Source organism: Daphnia magna, linkage group LG4 (assembly GCF_020631705.1).
Source record: "Daphnia magna isolate NIES linkage group LG4, ASM2063170v1.1, whole genome shotgun sequence".
Lineage (NCBI taxonomy): Eukaryota > Metazoa > Arthropoda > Branchiopoda > Diplostraca > Daphniidae > Daphnia > Daphnia magna.
In genome coordinates, this window is record NC_059185.1 from 8,424,833 (window position 1) to 8,449,248 (window position 24,416).

General features: G+C 37.2%; 2 protein-coding genes and 1 long non-coding RNA gene across 9 annotated transcripts; 2 read left to right on the forward strand and 1 right to left on the reverse strand.

Annotated features, from left to right (window-relative positions):
• Positions 1 to 1,134: 1,134 nt before the first annotated feature.
• Positions 1,135 to 6,082, forward strand: LOC116925039 (eukaryotic translation initiation factor 3 subunit A). Its single transcript, XM_032931662.2, has 12 exons — positions 1,135 to 1,321; positions 1,428 to 1,627; positions 1,695 to 1,843; positions 1,912 to 2,146; positions 2,201 to 3,109; positions 3,216 to 3,362; positions 3,419 to 3,688; positions 3,746 to 3,847; positions 3,905 to 4,274; positions 4,338 to 4,579; positions 4,985 to 5,768; positions 5,851 to 6,082. Exons 1-12 carry the CDS (start codon positions 1,273 to 1,275, stop codon positions 5,904 to 5,906), a joined length of 3,513 nt encoding a protein of 1,170 aa, XP_032787553.1. The 5' UTR covers positions 1,135 to 1,272; the 3' UTR covers positions 5,907 to 6,082.
• A 427-nt stretch (positions 6,083 to 6,509) lies between these two features.
• On the forward strand, positions 6,510 to 23,703 carry LOC116925040 (phospholipase D2). 7 transcript variants are annotated; one of them, XM_045173027.1, is made up of 29 exons: positions 6,512 to 6,678; positions 6,784 to 7,044; positions 9,357 to 9,535; positions 12,051 to 12,198; positions 12,276 to 12,371; positions 15,785 to 15,889; positions 15,960 to 16,080; positions 16,650 to 16,822; positions 17,820 to 18,082; positions 18,155 to 18,314; positions 18,381 to 18,424; positions 18,508 to 18,548; positions 18,835 to 18,993; positions 19,065 to 19,159; positions 19,237 to 19,389; positions 20,026 to 20,159; positions 20,255 to 20,437; positions 20,517 to 20,566; positions 20,635 to 20,703; positions 20,761 to 20,874; positions 20,935 to 21,041; positions 21,475 to 21,567; positions 21,628 to 21,753; positions 21,839 to 21,944; positions 22,019 to 22,083; positions 22,146 to 22,212; positions 22,270 to 22,501; positions 22,562 to 22,665; positions 23,383 to 23,703. In XM_045173027.1, the coding sequence occupies exons 3-29, from the start codon at positions 9,361 to 9,363 to the stop codon at positions 23,407 to 23,409; spliced, it is 3,210 nt and encodes a 1,069-aa protein (XP_045028962.1). In that variant the 5' UTR covers positions 6,512 to 6,678; positions 6,784 to 7,044; positions 9,357 to 9,360; the 3' UTR covers positions 23,410 to 23,703. The 7 variants fall into 7 exon arrangements, 6 of the variants coding, with proteins under 6 accessions (XP_045028962.1, XP_045028959.1, XP_045028961.1 ...); XM_045173024.1 differs by lacking the exon at positions 23,383 to 23,703 and adding an exon at positions 22,721 to 22,945; XM_045173026.1 differs by lacking the exons at positions 6,784 to 7,044; positions 23,383 to 23,703 and adding an exon at positions 22,721 to 22,945.
• LOC116925041 lies at positions 21,104 to 21,601 on the reverse strand. The gene is made up of 2 exons (XR_004395303.2): positions 21,465 to 21,601; positions 21,104 to 21,376 (listed from the first exon to the last, which is right to left on the reverse strand). It is a non-coding gene; the product is annotated as an uncharacterized LOC116925041 (long non-coding RNA).
• Positions 23,704 to 24,416: the final 713 nt, after the last annotated feature.

The window sequence follows — 24,416 nt, forward strand, 5'->3', positions numbered from 1 at the left end:
TGAGTCATCTATCTACTACGATCACCTTATGACTACGACTCTATTACATTTCAAATCTGGGCCAGAAAAATATTTAAAAAAAAGGCTCAACGAGCCGGTTTTTCTCCAATAGCCTGCTGTTCTAGGCTGTGTCTTATTTGCATGAGATGTTGTCTCTGAAAGCTGACGTTCCAATGTGTCTTGTTCGTGCAATAAGAAGTATCCTCGTATGAAATAGTAGCTATATCCTCGAGGAACATAGTGGCTGAATCAACGGACTGCGCACCTGTGCACACAGCGAACAATGGTGGTGCGCAGACTGGCTCATGATCCAAATAGCTATCCGCTGTTTCACACACCTTAATTTAATCCACGTCGTCGGATACTTCTTCGCGATTGCAGCCACTTTCTCATCACCTTTCGGATCAACGTTCTTTACCTCATCCACAGCTGCACAATCTTCCAAATATTCGGCGTCAATTGAAACGATTTTGGCCTGCCGTCTTTCGGATACGTTAACTTGCACAATGGACGTACAGTTTTTCCCGTAACCTTTCCATCCTAGCCATCCCACAGCAACAGGTCCCGCTCCAGAGGCCACTACATCGATGACTGAATGAATGCCGATGAATGCGAAACGATGAATGGAGAATTCTTGGAAAAGTTTACGAAGGTTTTGATTCTTCAAAGAAATCCTTCGAAATCATTTCTGGACATAATTAGAGAGAGAAAAAAAACATTGATTTGGAATTTTATAAATTAATCGCATTATTCAATGGTTTTGTTGTTTTTTGTTTGTTATAGGAGCAACATTAAAAAAAAATTAATTAAAACCATGTCCTCGGAAATGGGCTTAAGTTTTTTTTATGGCATCTACATTCGTGATTCGTCTCAGTGTTTTATGACGTATTCTTTATATAACTATTTAAAAACCCACTGTTTTAATCATGTCAACACATTCTAAACAACCTTTGCTTTATTGAAATATCAAGGGAAAAATCAAACAGGATTATCAATTGCATATTGCTTTTTTATAACCCAGTGTTTATAAATTCCAAAAGCTAAAAATGGAGGGAACCTTTTCGCCATCTATCGCAGCCTATGGCGATTTTTGCCTTCTATCGTGAGATCTGGGAAACTCTGGTTCCGAACGTATTAGTTCTCCGGTTCTTACGGAAACTACACTCGGTGAAAAATTTGACGGCCATTTTGCTGTGTCAGCCACGTTGCTTGAGCACTCCGTGTAAAAGGAAAGCGTTCTAATAGCGTTCGACGTGTTATGCGAATTTAAAGATGTCTCGTTTCTATCAAAGACCTGAAAATGCTCTTAAGCGAGCAAATGGTATGCATTTTTCTTTTTGCCGATATTTAATGTTTTTGTTTGTAGAAGTTGGATAAACCATCTTGTTAACCGGTGTTTGCCAATGCCTTCACTTTCCCGTTTACAGAATTTATTGAAGTGGGGAAGCCTATCCGGGCCTTGGATGCCCTGGCTGAAGTTATCAAGAGCAAGAAATATCGATCAACAACATATTCCGAAAAGATATTGGAACCCATCATGATCAAGTACTTGGAGCTTTGCGTTGATCTGAAGAAAGCATACATGGCTAAAGAAGGCTTATTCCAATATCGTAATATGTGTCAATCAGTAAGTACAACTCAAAACAAGGCTTATACAAAAAATGGCTGTCATTATATTACACTGGAATTTTTAGGTGAATGTTGCTTCTCTAGAAAATGTAGTGCGATTCTATCTTAATCTGGCAGAAGAAAAAACAGAAGCTGCTCGTCAAGAATCCCATCAAGCTGTTGTGGATATTGATGATTTAGACAATGTTGCAACTCCTGAAAGTATTTTACTAAGGTAATTATAACAATACAGTGTAATGCAAAGATAATGTTAATTCAGTAATCCTCATTTCCCCCCTCTAGTGCTGTCAGTGGGGAAGATGCTCAAGACAGGTCTGATCGTGTGATTTTGACACCATGGGTCAAATTTCTTTGGGAATCTTACAGGCAGTGTTTGGAGTTACTTCGAACCAATTCAAGAGTTGAAAAGTTGTATCATGACACTGCTCAGCATGCATTCAAGTTCTGCTTGAAGTATGCTAGAAAAACTGAGTTTCGCAAGCTTTGTGAGAATTTAAGATCACATCTTGCCCTAATGGTAGGTTGATAACAGGATTTTGTTATTTTTTATATCATGAGCATCTTTTTGTAGGTTAAAGGAACCCCATCTGTAACTGCTGTTAATTTGAGCAATCCTGAAACTCAGCAAATGAATTTGGAAACTAGGCTTTTACAGCTTGATTTTGCAATCCAAATGGAACTGTGGCAAGAAGCATACAAAGCCATTGAAGACATTCATGGATTGATGATTTTGGCCAAGAAGATGCCGCGCCCGCAACAAATGGCCCAATATTACCAAAAGATTGCTCTTGTTTTCGGGAAGTCAGGAAATCACCTATTTCATGCTGCAGCTCTGTTTCGTCTTTTCCAACTGTCACGCGACTTGAAAAAAAACATTACGACTGAGGAGCTTCAGAAACTAGGATCCCGCGTTCTTGTTGCCACCCTAGCAGTACCACTACCATCTGCTCATCCCGAGTTCGATCGTTTCATTGAAACGGAAAAAAGCTCATTGGAAAAGACTCAAAAACTTGCTACTCTTCTTCATTTGAATCAGCCTCCTACCCGAAATGGATTAATTAAAGATTTGGTCAGACTTGGTGTGGTGGCAACAGCGATGCCTCAGTTGCAGCAATTGTACAATTATTTGGAAGTGGAATTCGACCCGTTACATTTGTGTAACAAGGTTAAAACTATCTTGACGTTTATGGCCGATGTTGAAGAAACGTCTTATTTGAGCCAATACATTCACGCCTTGGAAGAAATAACACTCACGAGATTGGTCAAACAAATAGCTCAGCTCTATTCTTCTATTCGTTTCGAACGTTTGGTGCAGTTAGCTCCTTTCGCATCCCCGTTTGACTTGGAACGCATTGTCGTGAATGCAGTCCGTCATACTGATATGCAAATAAGAATCGATCATCGCAACAATTGCCTCCATTTCGGCACGGAACTATTTGAAGCCCAAAGAGAAGATTTGCCAGAAGGACCAACTCTACAGGTAACGCAAAATATAGCTTAAGAATATATTGTTCTTTATTGTTTATTAGTCGCCTTTACCACTAACATGCAAATTATTTTTAAAACATTTTTTTTTACTATTCCAGGCGATGCCATCCGAACAGATCCGAACTCACCTTATTTCAATGTACTGCGTGCTTAACAAAGCGACAATCGCTGTAGTTGGAAATGCTCCTACCAAGGAAGAGAGGCAGATGAAGGCCCAGATTGCTGCTCTTTATCACCAAAATAAAGTATTAAATCTTACTTCTCTTATTCATAAGTAGCTTCCTAATTTTACATTTACTAGGTGAGAGATCATCACCAACTTCTTAGTCGTCAAAAAATTATTGAAGATCGTAAAGAATACCTTGAGAAACTGAACACGGAACGTGAAGAAGAAGAAGGCCGTCGTCAAGAGGAACTGATTAGGCAACAGCTGTTGGCAGAACAACGCCGACTTGATGCTGAGCGCCAAGAACGAGAGAGGCTTCGTCAAGAAGCAGAACTCCGTCAAGTTCAAGCAAGGCACCTTAAGGAGAAAGTTGCCCAATTTAGCCAGACCGCTATTGGCCAAAAAGTAATGAAATATTTTGTTAGTCATTTGTGTCATTGAACATTTCATGGTTTTATCTAGGTTATTAAAAAGATGGAAGATGAAGATATATCAAAATTAGACCCAGACGTGATAATGGCACGCCAGCTGGAAGAATTAGAAAAAGAGAGGAAGGAGTTACAGGTCTTACAGTTATGCACATGATAGCGAATGTTTATTGATTTATGTTCTTATTTACAGACCAAGTTGAGGAGTCAGGAAAAAAAAGTTGACTTCTTGGAACGTGCTAAACGGATTGAAGAAATTCCTCTTCTGGAAAAATACCTGGCTGAACGCAAGGTTCAAGATAAATTAGCATGGAAACAGCAAGAAGAAGAGCGAATTGCCCAACTTCAAGAAGAACGCAAAGTAGCAATGCTTCACCGCGATCGTCTGATGCGGATGCGAAACGACAAAGAAAAGTTCATTGACAACCTGAAATCAGCACGAAAGAATATATTTAAAGAAAAGTTAACCGAATTCGAATCCATGTATGACGCTGTGAGAACCGAACGTCTCAAACAACGCAAAGAACAGCGAAGAGAGCAACGTCGTATACAGTGGGTTAAAGGTACGTATTATGACTATAACATAGTCGTAGCAAGGGCGCGAAATAATGACAGGATTCTTATAGAGAGGGAAGAAGCGGAACAAAGGAAACGCGACGAAGAATTGAAGAGGCAGAGAGAAGAAGCAGAACGCATTGAGCAAGAACGTCGTCAAGCAGAACTTGATGAACTCCGTAAACGGCGTGAAGCTGCTGACCAAGTTTTACTGAAGCAAAGAGAACGCGAAAGAGAAATCGAGGAGAAGCAAAAGCGACGAGAAGAGGAGGAACGGGAACGAGACCGCGAAGCCCGTGAAAAAGAGAGAGAGGTAATATTTTCTACTCACTAATAACTGATAATTTCGTTGTTCGTGTACGGAGAACAATCAATAGTTGAAGGATTAACCAATCCTGGTTAAATATTCTAATTTAATGGTCTGCTATAGTTGAACACACATGCTCGTGGTTTTTACGGGAATCTAGTCAGCTTCAACAACTTGGGGTAACCTTATGACTCTTAGTCTTAGACAAAAATAGAGAAAACCAAATTCATGATGCCTAGATGTTCCTTTCGTTCAACGCGTAATGAATGAACTGAGAGTTTTCATGATATATTAGTTATTACTATGCCAGTGAAACTCGGCATATAATGTTCAATCCAAAACATACTCATTTTTGTAATATTCGTGTAATCTTATTATTGTCATTTATTTTTATTTTATTTTTCTTAATAGAACGTGAATCCTTCCATGAAAGAGCGTCCCGCCGAATCTAGTTGGCGAAGAGGTCCTCCCGAAAACGTCGAAAGCCGACAGGCGGAGCCATACAGACCACCTAAAGAAACTAAATGGCGCAACAATCGAAGTGAGAAATATTCTTCCCGTCCGGAAGCTGACGACATTGAACGTCGTGATGACAGAGATCGTCGTGAAGTGGATGATCGTCGTGAACCAGAGCCTCGCCGTGAACCAGAGCCTCGCCGTGAACGCGATGATCGTCGTGAACCCGAGCCATCAAGCTGGAGGACTGCTAAAGACGTGGAACGTCCTCGTGAACAACGACCTGAACGGGGTGGTCGGGATTTTGCTGCTCTCAGGGATCCTACAAGAAAGAATATCGAATTGGATCGTCCATCTCAATTCCGCGATGACGAAAAATTCCGCCGTGATGATCGAGAGATTCGCCGTGACGATCGAGACATACGTCGCGATGATCGTGAGTTTCGTCGTGATGATCGTGAAATCCGTCGTGATGATCGAGAGATTCGTCGTGACGATCGGGAGATACGTCGTGCAGCTCCACCGTCTGCCTCACGGGATGGTGAATCGAACTGGCGATCTGCACGTGGCCCTGTAGAACGTCCTGCGGAGCGAGGTGGAGATAGGGAGCAAATGTATCGTCAACCGCGATCCGAACGTGAGGACGTCGGAGTGCGTCCTGCTCGTTCAGGTGCTGATCGCGAAGAGCGCGAGCGACCCGACTTTCGTTTTGGCGATCGGGAACGGGAAAAACCCAAGAGTAAGTATTTTATAAATGATTATTTAGCTGATAGTTTTTGCAATTAATTATTATTATTAATTTTTTTTTGCGGCGGCGGCAGTTGAACGAAAAGAAATTGATGCCGACGGATTTACTAAAGTGAGCAGCCGACGGTAAACTTCTCGTGAAATTTTGATGTCTTCCTGAGGAAACTTGAAAACAAAAATACGCAGCAGTTAATCCATTTTCTTTTATGTTACATTACATTACCCTTTGGAAAATAGAACTAATCGTTAGCTTTGCCTCGGTTATAGCAACAGACAGCCGGTTATCGAATACATGGGTTTCCTCAGTCTCATTTCCTATCATTAACGATTTGAATGAGCTTTCCTTGATTTAAGACCGAAGACTACGGAGTTTACTACGGGCTGTAGTGTTGACACATTTTCCTTCTCCATCGTGGTTATTACCTATTAACACTTCAAGTGTTGGGATTCCACTGCACTGCATTAGCCCTGTAAGGTATATACGTCGACGAACTTAGTACACCCAGATGTAGTAAGATGATCAGTGTAGCGTAGCAAGGCCGTATATCAGCACATGGATGTGCGAAATGTATTGGTACGTGATAGCCGCTTCACAGAAAAAGTAGGGCCGCACCAATGCCTATAAAATGCCTACGGCGTTGCGAACCTGGCAGAGAACGAAAAATTAAGTTGATGTAAACAGTTGCCTAAAACGACACGAGAGGGACTAAAGATATAAATGGCTTTCCTTTAGTTCTGAATTAGGATCCTTCATTGTTGGTTAACCAAAGGCGTGCCGTTGAAAACGTTGATTTCAAAAGTGTTTTATTTTTCTAGCCAGTATAACAATATAAATTTTTTACATTTCTGTTGTTAGTTAGTGCGAAGCGTGTTTTACTGCCGCATAGGCATAGGGAAGTTCTGTAAGTGAATTTGTCTGCCAAACGAGTTTTTTTTTGTTTTTGAGAAATTGTTGCTTAGTAACAAGCATAGTAACAAGTAAGAATGAAAACTTTCATATACATCAGATGCTTCCCGGCGCTAAGAATGGTGTCACCGGTACGGCAGCAAACACTGGCGATTGTCATATACCTCTGAGAAACTACCGTCGGCCTCGTGCTCTCTGTCTATACACACGATGGGTTTTATTTGGCACAAGTCATGCAGTCTCAGTTTGCCTGTGGGTGGGTTCTGCAACTGCAAAGGATAGTGTAGGAAAGAACAATTGGTTAACGTAACCGATTTCGTTGGTGCTGTACCGGATACCCTGTGAAATAAACATAAGTTAGGTAAGAAACTTTTAGTCCAATTATAGATGGTATGAACAGAATTGATTCTAGAGGAAACTAAAAATAAGTAGATAGTTTAGCAGCTTCTTCCGTCAGCTTTTTCCGTGACGTCATCTACGCAATAGGAAACGTAAGGTACTAAAAGGGAGAGTTTGGGTACTGGCATGAGTTAGCGCATCCTGTTTCTTTACGTGTCGACTCATTTAGTGACTTTTCTTTGGAATTTTCTCGTAAATAAAAGATGAGCGGAAAAAAATGGAGTTTTTCGGCTTACGAAGTTAGCGACTGATAGGGAAAAGGAAAATCCTGAACTAAAGGAAGAATAAAATTTGAAATCGAAAGATGGATGTAAAAGAGAAAATTTGTGAAACCAACCGCATAGGTAGTAGATCCTATACATTTCAACAAAAACACTTTCGTTTCAAACGAAAGCTATTCATGCTCTAATTGGCATTAGAGCATAACAAACTTCAACAGTGTAAAGAACGTACATTTGTTTTCACGTTACATAATCCCAGCTTCTGTACTTAAAATATATTTTCTATACTAACCTGTAGGTTAGTATAGAGTTTAAATTAAATTATTTAGTTCTATTTATTTTATTTTCATTTTTATTTAGTCTATTAATTTAAATGGGAAACTGGGTTTCTTTCAAAATTAGTCTATGAAGCATGGATTTAAAAAATAAAATCCCACACGCCTTTTGAGCGCTTCCGGAGGAATTTTTCCCTGTCGTAAATATTAGGGTAACAATACAAGACATAAATCACTAAGTTGTTTGGATTGTTCTTCTTAGGTGTTTAACTTCTTCATTATCAAATTTAATTATTCATTTTTCAAGAACCATAGAACATGTAGTTTGTTCATTGATCGTGTCACAAAACTTTGATATGAGAAATTTCTTTTTGATTGTGTTCTAGAAACTACATAACAGCTATAGTTTTTCTTGTTTTAAAGGCGTACCTTATTTTGGTGCCTTGGTTTTGTCTGACTAAAGATTGTTTTGTAATCTTTCACTTATATAAGTTGACGTTGTTTTATCGGTACCGATAAGGTTCAAGCTTTGCACGAGTAATCACTAGCTAAGATAAAGACCCAAGAGCAACAGTGACCTGTACAACTGCTTGAAACTGTGTCGCACGAGTCCTACGTCCATCCCCATACTTCGTGATTTCTGCAATATTCCTACATACCAGGTTTTTTTCGTACCAACTCTGATTTATCTCTTAGCCTAACGTTTTTTTAACGATACAAGTGTTGAGAAAGCTTTTTTTAGAATAATATTGTCATAATTGCAAAATCAAAGTCGTAGGCCCACATACCATCTTTGATTGTTTCTTACGAACACGGGCGTTGGCTATTCCCCGGATGCACATCGGTTTGAAATTCTTCTTCGTCTACAGTATTTCCTTTATCGAGAAGATCAGCCAAATTTAAGCCATGAAATAAAAAATCAAAGGAAATAACCATCTTCGCACTTCAAATCGACGATTTTCCTATCGGAGATTCGTTGAAGCAGGGTGTGGCAACTAAAAATACACTTAACACACAATAGTTGAACGATAACTAAAACAAATATCAGCCTAGTTGTTTTCTTATCTTAAATCTACCTACATCTTTCACAAATATTAAAATAATGTTACATGTCTTTCCTGTGAAAACAATGACCAAAAATGTTTTCTAGATAATGCATCTGATACTTTAACAATACCAAAAAAAATTGTAGGAAAATGTGGATAGTTGTATTCAGGAACATAATCCACATTCACATTCAAGTTAGTCCCATCTTAATAGTTGTATTGACTTTTTTTTTCCTGCTGTTCACACCGATAACTTAAAATGATGCAAACTAAAAGACGTAACGGTGTTTGTTTCAAAACCACAGGCCAGAAACTTGAGTTCGTGTCTAATATCTCTGTCTACATTAAATAGGAAATAATATTTAATCACCGTAAACTGTTTTTTTTTTAATTCCGATAATCCCAATTTATAGATGTGGACACAAATCCACAAATGATTGTGAGTAGCAAGGCACGAAAGTTTTGTAGGAAGAAAAATTTCACGGTGTGGCGCAATTTAGTATTTTCTTATTCATTCTATAAGAGTACCCAAGAGTGTTCAAACATAGCCTACTGTGTAAAGCCTTTACTTAATTGATTAACAATTTCAAAAAAATAATATCTAGACAATCACTTTGGAACATCGTTACTATATCGTCACTACTTCGTAGTCTACATATTATTAGCTAATAAGTAAAGTAATCAATCGCTCTAATATCCACTTTTAATTAAAACTACGCTCAATTGAATTAGGAAAATGGATTTGGAACATGGGCGTAGCCGAGATTCCCATTTAGACGATTCGCCTGTTGCAGCTGGACAATCCGTTGACCCCGAATTTGAAGACTTGCCACTCCCAAAAGGATCCAGGAAAACTAATTTTGAAGATTTATACAGCTTGCGTCTCCAAGATAATACCACAGAATCGAACAGTAAGATATCAAAATAGATTAATAAAGTAGAATAATTCTTTGTAAACATGTCTTGATACAAAGCGATGCGTTTGCCTTTTTCTCAAGAGTATATAAGTGCTGTTGACAGATAGAAAAATTCAATCTAAAAATGCAAAAGCACATAATCACAAAATATTTGTGATGTATGAAAAATTTTTCAAATTCCTTTCCTTTCCTTGTGCGAAGAGTTGGAGTCCTTGTGAGCTTTGAAAATGGAAATAGAGTCTTCAATTGAGCCAATTGCGAGCCAATTGACGTCCCAGGACGAAAGCAATCGCTGTCTGAATTGCAAAACGGATTGATTGTGACGGTTGAAAGCTAGCCCACACCATCATTAATACATAGTCAAATGAAAATTAACGGAGGGTAGGGGGGGTAGGAGGAGGGGAGGGTGGTTTCTGAAGCTTTTGTTATCGAATAACGGGGGTTTGTCGACTCGTCATTTGGGTGTACGAATTTAAAATTTATTTTGTATAAATAAAAATTAAACTAAAAAATTGTAAAAATAAAAACTATATTTAAAAAAAATATAGTTTATATTTTTCATATTTTTTCTATTTTTTCATATTTTCTAGATTTGCTAAATTTCGTGAAACTTTTTTACGGCTTTTAGATAAAAAACAACTCTATTAAACCTTAAATAAATAAAAATGTACATTTTCTTCAGCAAATGAAGCCCAAAATTTAATTCACTGTAAAATAAAAGTAAATCAGCGCCGGGACTTGAACTTCAGAACCCTATATTCTCTACCCTATGTCCTAATAGAGCAGTAAAACATCCTGCGTTGCGCGTTTTCCACAAATGCGAAAATCTCATTTGTGTCCAAGTTGGTCTGCTGCGGCTGCAGCGTCTTATGGAGAAACCATCTTCTTCACGTTAAAAATTAAGTTTTCATAACTATAATTTAGATTTCCCCCTTTTCTTCCTAGCAGTGGGTACCCTATTCATCTTTTCATTTCTTAATTTTTTTTCTAGCCCCAGTTCTATCTACTTTATTTTTATTTTATTTTTGTTTGTAAGTTGCTCGTCTCTTTTAGCCGAAGAATTTCGTTTGCTGCCAGAAATTCGTCTGCTACAAGGGGATGAACAACAAACCATTCACAAACAATAGCTAAATAAAAATAAACTAGATAGAACTAGGGCTAGAAAAACAAATTGGGAAATGACAAAATGAATAGGGTACCCACTCCTAGGAAGAAAAGGGGGAAAATCTTAATTATATTTATAAAACTTATTTTTTGCTTAAAAATATTGGGGTGTACGAATATTTTTTCGAGTTGACAACAACCCATCCAATAAGTAGCGGATATATACCTAATGATAATGAGGTATGATTGTAAAGATGACTTGCTTGTTTATCAAATCAATGCAGTAGTGAATATATAAGGTTTGAACTCCTTTGCAATCAAAATGTTGCACGTTACTAGGAAGAAATTTATCAGCTTCTTCTATGTAAGAGAATGATAGTTGATGACCCATGTCCTGTCGGGATTACGTGGAAATATAGTTACATTTCCATTATTTTCTCACTGTCTCCCTTTGTTTTCTTCATCTTGTTCTCCTGCACCTACCCTACAGCTAAGGATTATCAGGGGAGCGTTAGCGAGTTCCTAATCGTCTTCGTCATTTTATCGTTCGATGAAAGGAATTCTGAATACTCTGGTAGTGTAGCCTATAGATTGGGCAGCTAAATGAAAACTGCTGTGAGGCACAGAAGAAGGTAAAATAAGCCTCATTTTATGGCTTTCAAACGCATGTTCCGCGCAAATTAGAAGCTACTTATTTCCCGCCAAACCAAACTATATGTAGGAACAATCGAATTATTTCAAGGCTAGACTAAAATTTGAATATATCATCGAGAACCCAGTGGTTTCGATGATAAAATTTAAACGTCTGACCGTTGTAGACTACCGTACCGGAAAGCCGGGGAAAGCTTTCGCCAGTAATGTGGTCATTCGTTTTAATGCAACCAATTTTCAAATGCAAGATTAAACACGTCGTTTGCCGTTAACGCAATGTGGCAGTCAAAGTTTTTAATAAAATCGCTTCTCACTTTTCCAAGGTGGTTGATACCGATCGTTTCAACGGCCAGTGCCAAAATTCAATTTAAAGATTTTCCCGAACCCATTGAGGGACTGTGTTGGGTGTGTGTATCGGGCGGTATCGGGGACCTGTTTTGCACGAAATGTTGTTCGCCATATTGCCCTTGAATCCACGAAAAAAGTTCATCCTTTAAGATCTAAAGAATATATATATATTTTTTTACAAACCAGCCGTTTATTTTTACAAATGAACCGGTCCCAGAAAATAAAGGCCAATCAGTGGACTCCGTTGACCGGTAATTTTGTCGCCTTGTAAGTAGAAATGGACTGTGGGGATCGTGGTGTCGTGGAATAAACCGTAACTAGCCATTCCTTGTTATTTCTTCTGATTTCGGCAGTTCCCGTTACTTATTGATTGTAAACACTATTAACCTAAAATATTTGTTTGCAGGATCCTTGCCATACCAATCAATTTACAGTACGTCTAGGGAAAACAACGTAAAACCAAACTTTGTTGTTCTTCCAGTTAACAATATCACACTGAAAATTGTCAGCTATGAAAGGAGCACATCTACTTTGATAAGAGCTAATCCAAACCTGTAAGCAACTTTTTCAGCCTTCATTAAGAACAAACAGTTAAGATACGTATATTTTTCTTGGATCATTCTACGCGAAGCTATGTGATAGAAGTTAACAATGCCAGTTCGAAATGGATCTTACGCCGCCGGTTTAAACACTTTCAACATCTTCACAATCAGCTTCAGTTATTGCGGTAAGCTCAACTACTTTGTCTTACCTTAGTGAAGTGTCACAATATGGAAGAAATGTGACTGCATGTATTGTACGCAATTGTCTATTCGGAGGATAGAGGACAACTATTTCTAGTGCTGAACCCGTAAGGATTAAGAGAATTGGTCGAGCAACTGCACCCGAATTAAATTCTTTTGCCAAAATTAGCTAGAGTGGCATCGAATTTAGGATTAGGAAAGGGCTGAATAAAGAACAGTAGATATATCAAGGAAATTGGCTGGGGGTTATGGGAAAACATTATTCTAATTCATACTAGCATGAGCACGCATGCAAGTCGACAACTAACTGACCAATGTTGTCAATCTTTGATCGATACCATAGAAATACCTTTAACTGTGTTCACCTATTTTGCTTCTGATATAAGTGGGTGTAAGTTTTTTTAAAAAAAAAAAAAACACCCATTAAATTAGAAAAGGGGAAGGGGAAAGAGAAAAAAAAAAAAAAAATTTATTTTTTTTTTTTTTTCTTTTTCCCCCTCCCCCCCCCCCCCCCCCCCCTTAAAAAAAAATAAAAAAAAAAAAAAAAAAAAAAAAAAAAAAAAAAAAAAAAAAAAAAAAAAAAAAAAAAAAAAAAAAAAAAAAAAAAAAAAAAAAAAAAAAAAAAAAAAAAAAAAAAAAAAAAAAAAAAAAAAAAAAAAAAAAAAAAAAAAAAAAAAAAAAAAAAAAAAAAAAAAAAATTAAAAAAAAAAAAAAAAAAAAAAAAAAAAAAAAAAAAAAAAAAAAAAAAAAAAAAAAAAAAAAAAAAAAAAAAAAAAAAAAAAAAAAAAAAAAAAAAAAAAAAAAAAAAAAAAAAAAAAAAAAAAAAAAAAAAAAAAAAAAAAAAAAAAACAAAAAAAAAAAAAAAAAAAAAAAAAAAAAAAAAAAAAAAAAAAAAAAATAAAAAAAAAAAAATATGTGGTGTTCTCCAAACTGAAACGCTGACAAACCGATTTAGGCAGCCTCAACCTGTTTCAGCGTGCGTTTACGATTTCCCTTCTTCAGCACGACCAACAGGTACATTTGCCCGAAAAGCAATTGTGTGCCCTTCATGCTGGAGAACGCTTCGTCTAAATACAACGGTACTTCGATCCTGGTCGTGCCCAGCTGAGCACGTTTTATCCGTGAGACGTGATTAAAGGCCTTAACCCATTGCTGAAGAGCCGATACAGTGTTGTTCATTTCAGCCTTTTTTTACAGGCTTTTTTTTTATCAGAAAAGGAAATCAAAGTCGTTAGCTTTAATAATGGGAATTATATATGGCCATAATTCATAATAATTCTGAACCAGAGCTTTCCTCCTGTTGTTTCAACTGTCTTGTGTGCTATTTTGTTTTTCAAGCAGAGAATAGAAAATTCAATCACCAACAAGAAATTTCTGTGAAGGAAGATCTTAAAATATGTAGATCTTCGAAATCGTATTGAGTTGATTGGCAATGCCAGGTTTTCGTTCTCTTTCAGTCATACCGGGCGGACGATGATTTGTAAATAGTTGTTCTGCATGGTTAGGCTTCCCTTGCTGACCAGTGACTTTGCAAACAAGAGGAGCGATGGATAGGTCAGCGTGATCATGAGCGTTTCCTTATCGTCCAACCATTTTCATCGGTTGGTTGGCCGTTTGATTTAGCCCCAGCTAATGGCATCAGTTGTAGAGTTGCCCTCCTACCGTATATATTGCAGTAAACTGTTGTTTAGCACTCGACCCCGCGCCAATCGGGGAGCTTTTTAGTCGATCCGGTGCGAGGATAATCTTAATCGGGGAAGTGATTTCGGTTCTCGGTGTGGTGATATCGGTGATCGGTGCCTTCCCCGATTATCAATGAATAGTGATCTAAATTGGCAGTTGCCCTGTGGCCAACAAGAATAAAATGTGACCCTAGTCACGTGATTCTCGTTGGCCTATCAGAACGCAAGGTCACTGGTAAGACTAACCCCCTATGGCTGAAGCGGTGCTATCGGTGCAGCACCGATTATATCACCGTTCCGCACCGAAAAAAGAAATTCCCGGATCAAACTTCCCCGATTCATTTAAATCGGGGAAGTTTAGCGGTGTCCCCGATTAGAATGTGATCGCGGCGCCTATGTTGTTGGCTTGTCGGTACTTTCCCTGTTAGGAGGTGAATGTCTGGCGCTTTTGTTTTTGGTCTGAAATTCTCTTCCCTCTTTTCAGAGATATTTAAAAAATACGGTAGTAATGTATCATCGTTGTTTCTTGATAGCTATGAGTCAAAGAGCTTTAGAATGTTTCCGGATATAATAGATAGTGCATTTTACTCACTCAATCCCTTAGAAATGCTATTCAATCCAATTTACTTAGAATAAAAAAAAATTGTTGGAATTTATTTGAAAATCTAACAATGCTTATTTCGTCGCCCACAAGCGTTCAGAGATCTATAGGTCGACGCCCTTGTTTTATTTTGCCATGCAAAATTTATCTGAAATTTGGGAAGTTCACCCACGGTTTACGGTCACCCACAACAGACCAAAGAATGTTTCTTAATAAAGAGACACGTTAAATAAACCTGTAGACTGTGCGGCGTTCAACAATCATATAGAAACCTATTTAAATTGAGATTCTGCCGATCTGGTCTCCGATCATACTATCAGAAATTTCTTGATCAATTAGAGGAAGTGTACATTGGTTTTTCCGATAAGCGTCTATCACAATGCTGCTATTTTCATTTGAATCGTTGTCGTTTGTTGACGCTGAAGGTTATTTATAGTAACGTCCATTTTTAACCCATGGTCACTGACACGGACATTAACAACGAAAAGTACAAAAAAGAGAGTAATGGAGGAGGAGGGAGGGGGGGGGGCAGGGTCAACTGCATCTTTCAAGCCCAATAAGCTTCAAATTTCTTGAAATATTTCATAACTAGACTACGTCAATTTGCAGCGGCAATTTCTTTGTTTACATGGCGAGTGTCCGCAACGACAAGTGTCTACGGGCGATGTATTTCAATGACACCACTGTACAGCAACACAACGATATTTTAATCAAGTCCTTTTGTAAAAATTAGGATTTTAGCTCATATTTTAGTAAATTAGTACAAGCAAAATGGTCAGGTCCAACACGAAAAGGACAGAATTGAATCTGCTCATATTCACCGAGGCAGAAGAGACACCATACCTCATTCCTTGCGTTGACATGAGTGAGACTTGAAAACGTCAGATTCCTACTTTTATAGGCACGGTCGAATGTAGCGCCACTTTACAACGTTTGCGTTACGTGTAATTGAAGGTCAGAACGATCATCTGGTTCGGTTTCCTTCACTTCCTTCTTCCTCTTTCCTTTTTTTAAACACCTATTATGTTACCGGTGCTCTTCCGTTACTTGCTAAGTATCCCAATCAACATAAGAATTTATTTCTGTGTATGAATCTATTTTACTTTAACTGCAGAACTTCCATGAACATTCCCTTTCCTTCAAGAATCCACCGGGAACAACGCGCTAGCTTCAGAGTTGAACTTCATAAATCAAAAACTGTTCGGCATTCTCTTCCTCGGTAATCCTTAATTAAGAAACAATTTTTATCAATAATGTTTATCTAAAATGCGAATTTCTGAAAAAAAAAGATTTCCACTTCTTCCCGAGGCATTAGTGCCGCTTGACCAAATGGAACAACGAATGAACCAATTAGAGAACTATATGAAGGCTGTTCTTGAGAACGGCATTTACCGCAATTACAGTGAGACGGTAAGTGTTCCCATTTGTTTTATAGACTTTTAAGATCTGTTGAGTCCAGTGATAAAAAAAAAGATTAAACAATTAGAAACTCGTATAACATCGGAGGGATCATTTCATCACATAATGCCTTTCAGGTAAAAATAGTCTACATCAGCCATTGATTACCAATCACATTAGAATTTAAAACGAGCAACGTCATTTTTAAATACCAAGGATATAACACAAACCAGCATAATAATGAGTGAAGACGACCGTTTAGGGTACTTACTTACTAAATAACATAAAGAACTGCTATGGTTCTGGATATTTAAATTTTCAACAAAACTATATGAGTTTACTATGGACTCTACATAGTCCTACATATAATACGTAGGTTTCTACTAAAGTCTCTCGTTCGAATTTTTTAGCTATATTATTAGAAGACAAATCCATTTCCGATTTTATTTAGAAATTTGATAATCGTTTGGTAAAATAACCTATTTGATCGGTTTCGGTATCTTTCAATAAGACATGCTGTACCAGTCAAAACACGAGTATCAGTAACCCAAAATTAACTTGCTCTTTTTTCTGTTGATTAGCTAAGCTTTCTGGAGATAAGCCGAATGTCGTTTATTGATCAACTTGGCGAGAAAAGAAAGGAAGGATGGATAAAGAAAAAAAACGGAACTAATTCATCAACCATATGTAAAGTACGATGTCGGGAAGAGAATGGAGAATACCTCTGCTGTTGCTGCATAATGTGTGGCCATAGGTGCGTCATTATCTTGATTATTAAACTATAAATTTAAGCTACGACAAGTGAAGTAAATTATTCCGGTTCGTTTATTGTAAATACCATTCATTGCAAGTTTTTACAATCAAATGGTTTTACAACTGATAAGCCCGTCTTCAGTTAAAAAAAAAAATACGACGAATCGTCTCTAAGGGCGACACATGGGGAAAAGTATATAGGTCAAACCCATAACGGTCTTATTTCCCACTTGGTCTTAAAACCGGCGGTCTCGTAACTGGATCAGCACTATAGTTCCTTATCGTACCTTTACAATTAATCAAATAAAGATGAGAAATAAATCCGAATAAACCTCAAGACCAATGACGCGTCCCTTGCAGGCCCTTTTGTCAGTTGAAAACATATTGTATCGGTTTTGAAAATGTGTTCGAGGGCCAATCACATGATGTTTTAGGTGCAATAGCAGAGAAGGGCAGGGAACTGTGATTTTCTTACAATATTCTGCGTGCATATTGCGGAACATAAATATATTTTAAAATTACTGGTAGATTCACTTGATACAAAACATGGCGACCAAGCAACTGACTAATCGGTTATAAATGTTAGTAGAATAAATTCAAGAAACAATTCTGAAATTTACATGTGTTCTGAGGTCGAGCAATTCACCCTCTGAACTTAAATTTATTCTTCGAATTTGACACTCTAAATGGAGTGCTCTTGCTGCTGCCTGATAATTAGAGATCGCCATCAGCTCTCAATGAAAGTTCTAGGTCGAATTATAAGGTGCGATTTTTGGACCATATTTCAGGCTATCGCTGAAAACTGAATGTGTACCACAGGTAAACTAGGCCTACTAATGTTAGACTAATTGCTGTCGAAGTAGGCTAAGTGTAAAATAACCCAAACTACACTTTTTACGGCTTTTTCGGTCTTTTGTATCTTATAACTAACTAAGAATTAGTGTTGAGTGGAGAATTGAAATACTTTATTACGGCATCTTTTCTTCTTGTTGATTAAGAATGGGAATTTCAGGAATCTGGAGGCAAAAGTGGATTTTCGTAAAAGATTCGTTTTTTGGTTATTTGAGACCGGATACCAACGAAATTGGATGTATTCTTCTTATGGATCAAGACTTTAAAATAGCGACAGGAATAGAAGAAACTGGATTAAAACATGGATTAATTGTGTCCAACTCGAGTCGGCAACTCTTTTTAAAAAGCTGGACGAAGCGTGAAGTAAAAGAATGGGCAGACTGTATCCAGCGCGTCATGGAATCCACAGGTATAAACTACTATGATAATTTCAAATATAAACACAAATAGATAAATAGCATAAGTTGATTGATTGAAAAAGGTCGCGATTTTGTTCAATTGGAAGGCGCCAACCGCTTTAGAAGTTTTGTACCGATCAGAAAAAAAGCAAAATGTTCGTGGTTCGTTGATGGCGCCGGATACATGTCGGCCGTTGCAGATGCTTTGGAGGATGCGAAAGAAGACATTATGATTGCTGATTGGTTTTTTTTATAACTTAACAAGATTTTCTTCCAATTTTCCATGTTTTAATTATCTTTATCTTTTAGGTGGTTAAGTCCTGAAATATACATGAAAAGGCCAGCAGTAGATGGTAAAAATTCTTAACTAGCCTACCATGCTTCATAAAGGTTAATTAACAAACGTAACAATGTAAAATACTTTTCGCAAAAAAAGGTAACAAATGGCGACTTGACACGATTCTTCGCCGAAAAGCGGTACGTTATTTCCTTACATGTGCGTAAAATTTTTTTGAATGTCGGCCAAGCAACGAACAGCAATGCAAAATTTTAAAGTTATGGCTTCTAACTTCCATTCTTTTTTTTTCCAAAGCAAAAAGTTTGGGAAATTGAGTAAGCTGTTGGTTGTAAGGAATAAAAGCATAAGCCCATCATTCAAGCCCATATCTTTTTTCAGCCTGTTTTAGTTTTCTTAAATGTTAATAAAGGCACACTTATTGCTCCTTTCAATAATTTTGCCATTCGTTACGAATTCCAATTACAGGAAGAAGGTGTCCGTGTTTTTGTTTTACTCTACAAAGAAGTTGAAATGGCTCTTGGAATCAACAGCCTTTATTCAAAGAAAGCGTTATCCGCCATGCACCCCAACATTAAGGTTCTTCGCCATCCAGATCATATTGCAGGAACTGGAACTTTGTTATGGGTATTTGTTTTGACATGCTAGTTCATTTTTGATAAGTCAAAAAATTATTTCTAGCATTATGATTTCTTAAGGCTCACCACGAGAAACTAGTTATCGTCGACCAAACTCTTGCCTTTGTTAGCGGGATTGATCTATGTTATGGAAGATGGGATGACCAACAGCACAGGTGCTTGGATCCATTATTTCATCGTTGGACTTCACACTATCTTTCTGTTCTTATTGATTGAATGATTTCCTTTATAGGTTGACAGACTTGGGAAGCGTTGGAACTTCTGAACGTTCCATGGGAGTTTCTAATGTTACATCAAGTCACAACGTCGGACAACAAAAGCCGGGCGTACTTTTTCACCTAGCGAAATCTGCCAATGACGTTACACTAGGAACGGTTATAATTAGGTATGTTATTGTAGTTTAAATCAATTATGTGAATGCTTACCGATGCCTTTCACTGAAATCTCGAAATGCATTTGCGTCTTTGGAAATCGCTGGATTTTTTTCAACTTTTAAATGCAGTATCGATCGAATTTGCAACTCTCATAACGTACATTTTTTTACCATTTTAATTATATAACACAATAACTATTATCAGTTTCGTAACATTAAAAAATTGTTGTCGTACTTTTTACGCTTAATCAGGAAGTTCCAAATTCACATTAACTGAAAATAGGTTTATGTGTAGTATATGCAGTAGGCATATTTTTTAACTCTTACTTACATCGTTTGATGTTTTCCGAACTTTTAAGACACATTTGGTCGCCATTTGATCATGTTACGCCAGTAGGACAATTTTCGAATTAACTAACCTATACCGCTATGCATTTTCTACTTGAATGCTACGACCACTGACAGCAAAATCCACAGCTTCTCACTAGTCTCAGTCAGTGGAGAAAAAAAACATGATGCAACAAGGTTATCTCAGCCTATCAAAAGCTTCCCTTGAATTTATATTTGATGCCCAGAAAAATGAAAATGAAACCATTTTTTTAAAACTTAAAAAACATATTGACTAAGAGTTTTGTTAACTTACTACAGTGCCACGAATGGAAAGAAAGAAACAAAAACTAAAAGAAAAAGCTCTTCCGAAAAATCAGAGCAGAGTACCAGCCACCACTTAAAGATGAAACATTTCACGTTTCGTCGAAAAGCAAGACTTGACAGTATAGAAGGTAGTATTAAATCATAATTGCAATCAAATGCTTGATTTGTGTTATGACTTTCTTAAATTTTATTTCTAAAACTTTTCTTGGTCTCCAATTAAAAGAAGAAACAAAAGATGGGAAAATTAGCGGAGAATACAGAGGAATGAATACCCAGAATGCTTCTGGCACTGTTGCGCATAGTTCCATTACTGATGTGCTTGAAGGATCCACGAAACTCTGGATTGGCAAAGATTATACAAATTTCATAGTGAAAGATTTTGACAAGCTTGACCAACCATTGAAAGGTTTGTTTATAATGAAAGGCTGAAATCCTTGTCTGGCTAAACCCTAGAGTTGGTATTATTATTATTTTAAAACTTATAGATTCTGTTGATCGAACAACAACACCAAGAATGCCATGGCACGACATTGGGGTAAAAAAAAAATTTTATTGCAAAAATCCATGCGTGGAAATAATAGCATTCGAATTTCGAACTATCAGTGTGCTGTTGTAGGGGAAGCTGCGCGAGATGTTGCTCGTCATTTCGTTCAACGATGGAATGCCACAAAGGTAAAATTTCCTTATTAAAAATTGATTTCAGACAATTACTGATGTAAAGCTAAATAGGCCGAAAAAGTTCATAAAAACAGCAACTTCCCATATTTGGTACCCAAATCCTATGGCGAATTCGATCCTTATTTGAGCATTAAGAACAGTCCAACATCTTTAGTTGATTGCCAGGTATTACATGAAAATATAATTGATTCTATTAGCAGCTCGCTCATCCGATGAATAAAACAGGTCCTTCGTAGCAGTACTACGTGGAGTGTGGGATCCCGAATTACAGAGGATTCAATTCTCTCAGCCTACATTCATGCGATTCAGAATGCTGAGCATTTCATATACATGTAAGTAGGTCATCCTTGGAAAACAAAAGTATTTTTGTCATTACAAAAAGTATAAGAATATGTTTAGCTTTGAAAGACATGTTCTTTATTTGACTACTGCTGACAATCTGCCAAAGGTTAGCTACACCAGTTGAGTTAACCATCTGCTACTCTGAGATGTTAAGCAACGTAAAGATGCATAGGGTTGTAGTGTCGGGCAACTTAAGCGAAAGGGTTGAATAAAACAAAAGGTGAATTTCGGCAATGAATTGCATCTTCCATATTAAGCCCGAAAATTTGCGAAAATTTATCCTTGGAGAGGCTGACCATGGTCACACAGAGAACATTAAACCTAACTGTATTAATATTTTCGCAACAAACAATTAGATATCGTAGAATGACACTTTAAAATTCTAAATTCTAAATTTACAGCGTTCTACTTACTATTTTTCAGTGAAAATCAGTTCTTCATCACGGCCTGTAATTCTGGCGAAGTGAATAATCGCATAGGGAGGGCTCTCTATGACCGAATTATTTTGGCTTCTGAGTGAGAAAAAAAGTTATATTTTCTTAAACAATTGATTCTTGAACTCTTAGTTTCCCATAGGAAGAAATCTAGATTTCGCGTTATAGTTATTCTTCCCCTTCTTCCAGGCTTTGAAGGTCAAATTGGAACAAGTTCAGGAAGAGCCATGCAGGCTATAATGCATTGGAACTATGCTTCGATTTGCAGGTGAACCATTTTTCTATTAAAGAATTTTTTAAATATTTTATTGTAAATTTTTGGCTAAACTATGGTTTCAATTCGAGTTTTTCAGGGGTAATAACTCTTTACTTGTAAAGTTACGAGCAGCAAACTTAGATCCTTTAGCGTACATATCCTTCTATGGTCTTAGAACTCATTCACAGCTAAATAAGCACTTGGTTTGTTAATTTGCAAAAAACTTAAAAACCAGGCAAGAAAAAATCTAATATTTCTATTCTTTGAACAACCGTAGGTGACCGAATTGATATACGTTCATTCTAAATTAATGATTGTTGATGACAAGAAAGTCATTTGTGGGTAAGTCACTACAGTTCATCTTAATCTGCATCAATTACTAAAACTTTTCTGCTCGACCACAGTTCAGCCAATATTAATGACCGTAGTTTACTAGGAAAACGAGATTCTGAGATGGCATTGCTGATAGAGGTAGCAAAAACTCAGTAACAAATTGTCATCAGATTATTATTTGTCAGTTTTGTAAAGGACAAATCGTTTGTTGAATCGGTTATGGACGGAAAGCCTTATCGGGCTGGTCGATTTGCACTATCACTTCGAAAAAAGCTATTTCGAGAGCACCTAGGTTTATTGAAGCCAGAATGTGATTGTGACGTAGTTGTTGATGATCCAATCAGCGATTCATTTTACAAAGATACTTGGATTCAAACAGCTGCACTGAACACAAAAATATACGGCGAAGTGTTCCATTGCATACCATGTGGGTATCGGGTATTTAGATATTTTCAAAAGTTTGTTACTAAACTTGTGCACAATGCAGGCGACGAAGTAACTTCTTTCGAAGAATTGCGGGAATATCAATCTGTTTTACCGTTGTCGTTGACTGAGCCATCCATAGCTCAGCAAAAACTTCAAAAAATCAAAGTAAATTATAGTTTGTGTTGAATCACTACGAAGTTAACCTATTTTAAAAAATTAGGGGCATTTAGTAATGCTGCCACTTAGTTTTATGAGCCAAGAAGATTTAAGCCCGGCTGCCGGTACAGCAGAAGCCCTCTTACCCACTTCCTTGTGGACTTAAAAAAAAAAAAAAAAAAAAAAAAAACGTAATTTGTTAGTATTTTTGTAAGTATTATTTTAGGCATGCATATGTAAGCATATAGTAAAAAAATTTTATTAAATAAAGACTGAAAACAAATTTATAGACCTTTTTCACACTGCGAAAAGCATGGAATTTTTCATACGGCAACGCCGAAATTGCTCAAGTTTATTCCTAGTTATACTTTCCCTGTGTAATCTCCCATTTCAATTCAGGGTTTCTTTAGTTTTATTTTTATGAATTTTTATCTTTTGGTTTGATTAGAATGAAAAGAAAGGGAAGCTATTCCTTGATTGATAGGCAACATTTTAGTACATTTTTTAATTTTATTTGACCGATTATTTGCCGCCAGCCGAAGGCTTAGCGGCTCTTATTAAGCTCGATGTGGCGAACCCCCCAGGCTATAATCGGGAACTCTTATCTCCTCCTGAACGGTGCGTCGTAGAAAAAAAACAGATTGCACCATTAAGTTCAGAATCGCGAGGACTCCTCCCCACTAAAAAAACGGAACTGATCAGGATATTTTTTTTTGTCGGAAAAAGGGAGTTCCAGAAAAAGGAGGTGGATAGACCTGTGTCGGATGCTGCGTTGCCACTTCTCAAAATGCATCGGTGATGTCAGTCCTCTCTAGGGCTCGGCCCCGATCACATTCTAATCGGGGACACCGCTAAGCTTCCCCGATTTAAATGAATCGGAGCGGGAGCGCTAGTCCTCTCGGCCCTATAAGGCTGTTTGCCTGTTCGACATCTTTTTTTACATTTGTTGCCATCGCGGCAACGCAGCAGTCATTGGAAGATTTTCTCTGCTATGACTGTATTTTTGTATTGTGCGAAATGTGAATAAATTTGAATGTTACAGTCGAACAATTAGTGTTTAGTGCCGTTTATTTTTTGTAATACATTCTCTTAATGTGAAATCTGAACACTACTATACAGTTAAAACTAAATTAAACTTTTACTTTTCTACTGAAAAGAGCACAATTAACTACCGATCACAATTCTGTCGTGGATTCACATGGATACAAATGTGAAAAAAGATGTCAAACAGCCCTATAGGTAGCGATCGGCCCCAATTAGCCATAATGGACTCGTACAACTTGATCTCGGTCGCCGGGGCGAACCCTACCGTCTTTCATGGGTACTCAGAAAGGTGGTAGGGTTCGCTCCGACGACACTAGGGGAAATTATTTACATCGTGAAGCTGCACATCTTCCCTCCTCTACACAAAACCCCCGAGTCGTATTTTTTTTTGTTTTGTGTTTGTTATTATTTATGTTTATTGTTTATTTTTCTTTCTGTTTCCTTTCCGTAATACAATGCCTTTTAACTTTATAATTTTGTTTTCATTTATTACAATATTACTTAATTAAGCAATGGTATGATTTCATTAAAATACCTGTAATAATTATGAATTTCTACTCATGGGCATTCGGGTAGTGTAACCGGCTTCAAAACCCGATATCATTACTGTGTACCCTATTGACTTGTTTTGTGCAATACATTATAGTTTTATTTATTTTCCTTCACCTGCCCACCTTTTTTAAAGTTTAGGCTGAGCCATATCTTTTAAAGAGGGT

What these genes read in the sequence shown, in the direction of transcription:
- LOC116925040 (XM_045173024.1), top strand. Translation starts at nt 9,361, where the DNA reads ATGGATTTGGAACATGGGCGTAGCCGAGATTCCCATTTAGACGATTCG. An exon ending in AATCAGCTTCAGTTATTGCG is followed by an intron (nt 12,372 to 15,784) that starts GTAAGCTCAACT and finishes CTTTAACTGCAG; the next exon opens with AACTTCCATGAACATTCCCT. An exon ending in CTAGGAACGGTTATAATTAG is followed by an intron (nt 19,390 to 20,025) that starts GTATGTTATTGT and finishes AACTTACTACAG; the next exon opens with TGCCACGAATGGAAAGAAAG.
- LOC116925039 (XM_032931662.2), top strand. Translation starts at nt 1,273, where the DNA reads ATGTCTCGTTTCTATCAAAGACCTGAAAATGCTCTTAAGCGAGCAAAT. An exon ending in CCTGAAAGTATTTTACTAAG is followed by an intron (nt 1,844 to 1,911) that starts GTAATTATAACA and finishes TCCCCCCTCTAG; the next exon opens with TGCTGTCAGTGGGGAAGATG. An exon ending in CCCGTGAAAAAGAGAGAGAG is followed by an intron (nt 4,580 to 4,984) that starts GTAATATTTTCT and finishes TTTTCTTAATAG; the next exon opens with AACGTGAATCCTTCCATGAA.